General features: G+C 29.9%; 1 protein-coding gene across 1 annotated transcript; it reads left to right on the top strand.

The window, feature by feature from the left end:
- The first annotated feature begins 1,314 nt into the window (after positions 1-1,314).
- Positions 1,315-2,501, top strand: LOC119674018 (odorant receptor 59a-like). The gene is made up of 3 exons (XM_038085140.1): positions 1,315-1,323; positions 1,867-2,030; positions 2,087-2,501. Exons 1-3 carry the CDS (start codon positions 1,315-1,317, stop codon positions 2,499-2,501), a joined length of 588 nt encoding a protein of 195 aa, XP_037941068.1.
- The last annotated feature ends 4,752 nt before the right edge of the window (positions 2,502-7,253 follow it).

Below are 7,253 nucleotides of genomic sequence, written 5' to 3'. Positions count from 1 at the left end.
ATAATTTAATAATTAAATGATTATTATATACAATAAATTAAACAGATTACATAAACTCTTGTCAATATTTAATTATGTTGAATGATGGAGATAATGGTTTCGAAAATAAATTGGACTTTTTTAAAATTGACATCTATTCGATATTCTATAAGGTATATTGTTAACTGATGTATCCACCTTTAATGTCATTTCATAATATTTTGACGAACAGAAGCCAAAGTATTGAAAAGGAAGTAACAATATGTTTTTTTTATTATCCGTATAAAATAAGTATTGAACACAGAGCTATTATTAAGTATTATTTTAGGTTAGGTGCGGGAGGCGGCCTTATATACCAAAGTTCACTTGTATACAAACCCACATAAATCATAACCTGTTGTGATATAAGTTGTAGCATAGGCCATAAATAATGATATCTTTGTCTATGTTAATTTTGTTGACCACAAGCCATGCATATTCTTATTGATCTCTAGCGACAGCAGTTGGAACAAGGTTTCTATGTAAATTCATAGTTAGTTTGTCTATTTATTTTGCAAATTGAAGTATTGCGTGAAGATCTGTTCTTAAGTTTTCCTCTAATTTCTCTTTAAATTCACTTTAATTTTACATATTTTCGCGAATTCACCTGATTTATATATTAAAAGAGGTCATAGGTCCTCTTTTTATTTTCCTATCTTTCTGCATTTTCAGTGTACGTCTTTATTGATACTTTTCGAAACTAATACCACCTTAATCTATTCAGGTACTGTAGATAAAGGTTTTATATTGCATATAGCTAAATTACTTGAAGTAAACTGCAACAATTAAATGTATAACTATACATACATGTGTGACAAACCTACGTGACCATATATACCTAAGAAATGCCAACCTAACTCATTAAAAATATTAACTTTCTAGCCTTTCACCTTTCGTAATTTAAATATTTAGACAGGGTGTTTTAAAAGAAAATGATTTAATTTCAGAAGATGATTTCTTAAATGAAGAAACGATACAAATTGTTAGTTCGAAGTATCCATTTTCTATATTTATCGATCAATGCGATATCAAAGAACCGCACTTCGAAAAAAGCCCTCAGTTAAAAAACTTCTACTAGCTCAAAAATAGTTTAACCAAAAAGCTTAGGTTGCATACCAAAAGAAGCAGTAGGCACTGGGCTACTACTTCCAGATTGAAGTAAGTTACCACTAAACACCCTGTATATTTAAATAATTAATTTTTATATTTAATTATTGTGAATTTCACACCTGACAATTATGCACAACAATGGATTGTTACGCATTTAAAGTAAAGAATCAACTTTCTATTAGTAAAATGAGTCTCGTAAGTAGTGCAACTGTTTTCAAGGAACTTTGGTTTTGTTGGATGCTCTTAGGCGTTAATACAAAAAATATCAAATGGAAAAATATTTACTTAACTTATAGTGTAATTATGAACACGTTTATAACTTTATTATTTCCGTTTCATCTGTTTTTTGGACTATTCCAAATCGAAGAAGATATCACAGCGAAGATGTCAATATGCTCAACATCATTTGCTTGTAGTTTGAAGTTCATATTTTATGCAATTAAATTGGAGAAAGTGCGCGAAATGGAGGTACTGCTACAGAAAATTGATAAAAGACGTCGAAACGGAGAAGAAGAACAGGAGTTTGAGAGAACCATAAGAACTATGACAATTATGAAGCGAGCATTTTTCTCTTTATACTCCTTAATTACGGTATTCTCTTTCGCAACCTTGTGTCTGAAAAAGGAACGGAGTCTTTTGTATACAGCATGGTTACCTTTTAGATGGCAGGATTCTACACTCAACTATAGCATCGCTATTGTTTTTCAATTAATTGGTTTTCATTTTTGCATATTGCAGAATTTGGTGGATGATGTATTTCCGCCATTATCCTTGTGTATGCTTACAGGTCACATCAAAGTGTTACATATGCGAATCTCTGGTATTGGCTATGATAGGAAAAATCAGACTACGAATGAAGAGGAACTGACTGAGTGCGTAAAGGATCAACAGAATCTGTATGAGTATGTGTTGTATTTAATATTTTTTATTGATATCTATTATAGTGGTTTATTTATAGATTATGCAATCTTATCAATGAAGTTATAGAATTACCTATGTTGGTACAATTTACAGTCACTGCAATCAATGTGGCCTTGGGCTTAGTAGCTATGCTCTTTGTCGCAAAGGACATATTCAGTATCTTATATTATGTTTTTTATTTGTTTGGTATACTGATGCAGACTTTTCCTACCTGTTACTTCGGCAGCAATTTCGAGTTTATGTTTGATGAACTTCTTCAAGCTATCTATTCCAGCAATTGGCTTATGCAGAGTCCGGAATATAAGAAGCATATGATTCTCTTTATGCAACGGGCGCTTAAGAAACGTCCTGCTTATGCAGGTGGTATTTTGCGTATACATTTAGATACATTCTTCTCAACATGCAAGGCGGCTTACTCGGTGTTTGCCATGGTATGGCAGCTTAAAAATTAATTTTATATATAGTCGAAGAAGCACAAACAATATGAATATGATATTATCATTTGAAGTGGATAATTAAAAAATATAAATATATATAACATATATACTTAACTATAAAGAAATGGAAATAGTTTTTAAATTAAAATCAAAATTGTGACATGCATTTAATATAAATCACATCTTAATTTCACAGCATAAATAATATTTTATAAAATATATTTCAATTTCAAAAATTCTAGAAATATTAATTACTAATTTTTAACTTATTTCTAGCAAATTTCAAGCTGTATTCATTGCTTTAAATGTTGGTATTGATTAAGTGTTAGAAAATCAAATAATAGAGCCAATTTTTCACTGTCAAAAAACGATTCCAAACGATAATCATCTTCTTATCCTCATCTCCCAGTGGAGCATAGGGCTTCTACTATCATTTTGTATCAGATTCTGTTATTTGATTCTCGGCATACATATATCACTTCAGGAATAATTGGCTTCTCTTAGTTCTTCTTCAATTGTTCTCCTCAATCGATAATAGTATTTGGGAATTATTACGTTGGCATATAAATTTATTAGATATTATTTAGTATGAATTTATATTCACACAATATTTATTCGTAAGCTTCCAGATATCCTAAACATTAAGGGGAGATACTTTTCTTCAATTTTCATAATTAAATAATTTAATCTGTGTCATATACAAAACTAAATTAACAATTGTAAATCTAATTGCTTATCTTAGCTATTCTCTAAATGTGCTAAATCATTTCCCATTCCAACTCAATATTCTTTGGATACATCTCTCCCTTAAATTATTTCGTAACCCCAGTTTATCTAAATGCCTTCAAAACCGAATGTTGTTTTCCAAATTTGTTGCAATGTATTTTAATACGAGTACGAAGTCTAATAGTGTCAGTTCGGTGCTGCTGTGTCGCATAGACATGAAGTTTTCCTGTATCTCTTATCAGTGGATTCCAATAAATTTGCAGTTGTCTTTCGCTACCTCGTTTTGGAGCCATGTTAACATGTTTGTTTTGTTAATGGTGCCCAACTCTGAAGAATACAAAGCTCACATACAGATTAGTTTCGTTGCTTAGATTGGGGGGTATCACGTGATGGATGCAACTATTTGGCATGAAGCGACAAATCCGACGAACTTTTTGCGATTTATCTGATTGTGTCTCGTTTATGTTAGTTTGTTTAGTTCTATTTCACGTCCCTAAGTCGTTGAATGCGATGGGAATATTGACATTTGTTGTGCTTTAAGGATTCAATGAAGCATTTAACTAATTTTAGACAAAACAGTTATATGATTGAAATCATTTTCTTGTTTCATGAATAAAGTTGAGTATCATATAACACATCATATATATATAGATATCATTTGAATATATATATAGTATATAGAGTTAATTTTCTTTTCATTATTTTTTTTTTTTTGTTATCTTTTACTCGTGCTGCCATTCACATATAATGACTTAATGTGAATACCTATAAAGGTTATTTTTAAAATTTCTATGAAATGAAACGTATAATCATTTGTATCAGTGCACCTCATCACTTGAAAGTATCTTACAGTATGAGTTCTTGTTTTTGTATTTGTATTCCAATTTAATTTTCATTAACACAATAAACCTAAGTTGCTTTTTTCACTTCTCCTAACTAAGCCGCTTGAGACTAAAATCGTTGTTGAGTGGCGTATCCCTGATGCCTTTTTGTTTAACACTTCAGTGTTTAGAACTGAAACTGTAGCCTGACAATCGATTCCGTAGGATTACTTTTATGTGTCTGTAAATTGTGCGCAATTATATTCGCATTAGTGCTTATGGTTTGGCATGGATTGGGCAATTTTGTGTTTCCATTTCTGAGATTTTCAATTTGTAGATAAGTATTTCGTAATTTAAAATTGTGGCAATAAAACTACGTTTAAGTCTCTTTATTGCAGCCCAAGAAATTAAATGGAAATTTGTTGCCTACCAAAATGCGACTTTTTGCAAATTAAACATTTTTTGGATAAAGTGATAAGCGAAGTTTTAAATGCCACAAGATGGTTAGGATAAATAAAATACTTATGAAGAAAAGTATGATTTTAAAGTATTAATTATAAGATTCCTAAATATTGAATTTTACATTTGTTCCCCGACATGGTTATGGTAATAATGGGCTATATTTTATTTCCGGCTACAGGTCATCTATTTAAATTAAATTTGTTAAATATTTTTTAAAATTTTATATTACGATTCTTCTTAAGAGAGTCAAGAAATAATGAATATATATAAAAAAATTATTAATAAAATGTAATCAATCAATTCGTCACGTCTTTGGTTCTGTTGCTCATATTGCTCCATTCTAATCCTAATTTAAATCCTAAATATTGAGATTTAAAATTCAATTCAAGGAATTCGGCGTTCGGATAGCATATAAGACTTCAATCCGTCGAAAGAAGTTTTTACAAAATTTTTAGTTTAACTATAAATTCTTATTCTTTATATTATTTCTACTGATACAATAGATAATAGCTTGCAAAAATTACATGTGAGTTTATTGCAGGCTTCAATATAGATTAGATGAATACTTTACAAACGACTCTAGATCTGTAAGAAATTAATAGGATAAAGAAAAGAAAAGAAGTGTTTTTCTTCTGTACCAACGATAGTTAAGAATTATTTAATTCGTTCTTATGGTTGCGGTGACATAAGCATTATTTCAGTAACATATGCTAAAGAGAACTGTCAAGAAAGTACATCATGTCTAATTTAGACCACATATTTGTCATTTTACAATACGGATTGTTTAACAATCGCGGACTATGTAAAAATTATGAAAACTTAATAAAAAATGCTGACGATCTTAAAGCAATATATTTGCCATTTTACACTTTGAATCCTTTAACAACCGCCGAAATGATTAAGATTGCAAAAATTTGCTACAAAAATGGTAATGTTTTGTTGGGTCAAATTTTTTTTAATAATGAGCCCAATTTTGGATTAGAAGTATATATAAACAAACTAAATTGTCAAATCTAGGGTAGAGAAAATCCACAAAAGACTATTGTACCCAAATCGTTACATAGTGTGGCATTATGTTCGAAGGTACTATCAACGGAAAGGTGCGAATGCCTTAGATTTAATACAACCTATCAATTCTGCTCTCTGCAGCTATATAAACAGCAGTTCCTCTTTGACATGAAATTAAAAAGATGGTTGTAATTTAAATGTGGTTTAATAGACTAGTGTCAAATACGATAAGTCACACATTGCCTTCTATGTTGGCTTTATATCGCGAGAAATATTTCGAACCAACAGCACGTTTTGAGGATGCGAAATGATTATCAAGATCGCTTTGTTTGTCAACTTACTTTCGCAGGGTTATGGAAAGGGTCTTGCTTACTCTAGTAACTTTAAATTTTTGTCACTTGGAAATGAAAAACTGTTTCCTCAATGCTAAGTTATTGGCAGCTATATGCCGATAAGTCAGCGAAAATAACCTCAAAAAGATCGAGTACTGTAAGTTGTCCTTTAGAGAGCATTTTAATTACGTAATATTGTAAACTTAATGGTAAGATCGAAATAATATATTACTCGACATCTTAATTGTAAGTCTATCTTATTTACATTTATTTTTGAAATCACTAAATTTGTAAACCCGTGATTTAAACGTTGTGTTGGAATGTTAGAGATGATATTGTCTTGTTCTACTTAATTTTTTATAGATAAGTGGAAAGTTCAAAAAATTAAACTTATAATTCAATCTTAATATATATAAATTAATTAAACAATTTATTTAAATTTTTTTAATAACAAGCTCGTGTAAGTGTGAGTGATTGACATTGTATCATCACCTTTTCCTCTTGCTGTGTCCTATTCTACGACATAAGAACAGTTTTTTTATCTTGCTTCATATTAGGTGTACCAGAAGGGTATATGTACCCTTTTATATTACTTTTTGCGTTGTTTAACTGTACTACCATATAAATTGGTCACAGTTTTTTTTTATATTTAACGTACATCCGTTTTCCTGCCTTATTTACTATCCCAATATAGTATGATTATTAAATTCATAAAGTTAATAGAAATCTTTTTAACATTCTCATTCTTCAAATCTGGACCCTATCTTACTGGTGGGCTCAAAAATTTCTAAAGAAATTATATTAATACAATATTTTAAATTTAAATTGCTAAAAATTATTGCTGAGGTCATAAGATCCGCAATCAAATTTATTTTTCTTGTATATTTCGTAACCTGGATCTCATAAAGATTTCGTGAATATTTCATGGAGCACTTAAGTTAAAATTTCTAATTATTATTACACTGATTAAATGGCCCACAAAAGTCCAATAAAGTTTTCATGCTACAATAATCTTAATTGAGAGGCTATTTTACTACTGAAGTAAATGTCTTTAAGGAGGCATCCGGCATATGCCTGCAAGGACGTGAAGGCAGTGGGTAATACGCCAGAGTAAATTTAACCGTTTGGCACAATTTTAAATATGTTTCACAATTGAAATGGAAATTTCACGCGAAATGAATGAAATTAAAATTAAAAATCTTAATGGCTAAAGTTTCCGAGTACAAATACCAACGCGAAGATATCATAGAGGGTTTCACTGCAGTAATAAAGTTGAATGACGAAATTAATTTAAGAAAATAAACTTTGCTTTATTGTTTTAATTACTAGTAACTTTTATTGTTTCTTTAATTAAATCTTAAACATTTACTACTAAATATAAGAAATTCTTCAGTTTTACTCGATTTCATTTCAAAATC

Source organism: Teleopsis dalmanni, chromosome 2 (assembly GCF_002237135.1).
Source record: "Teleopsis dalmanni isolate 2A chromosome 2, ASM223713v2, whole genome shotgun sequence".
Lineage (NCBI taxonomy): Eukaryota > Metazoa > Arthropoda > Insecta > Diptera > Diopsidae > Teleopsis > Teleopsis dalmanni.
Note: the sequence above shows the minus strand (reverse complement) of the source record. Positions and strands in the feature narration are given on the sequence as shown.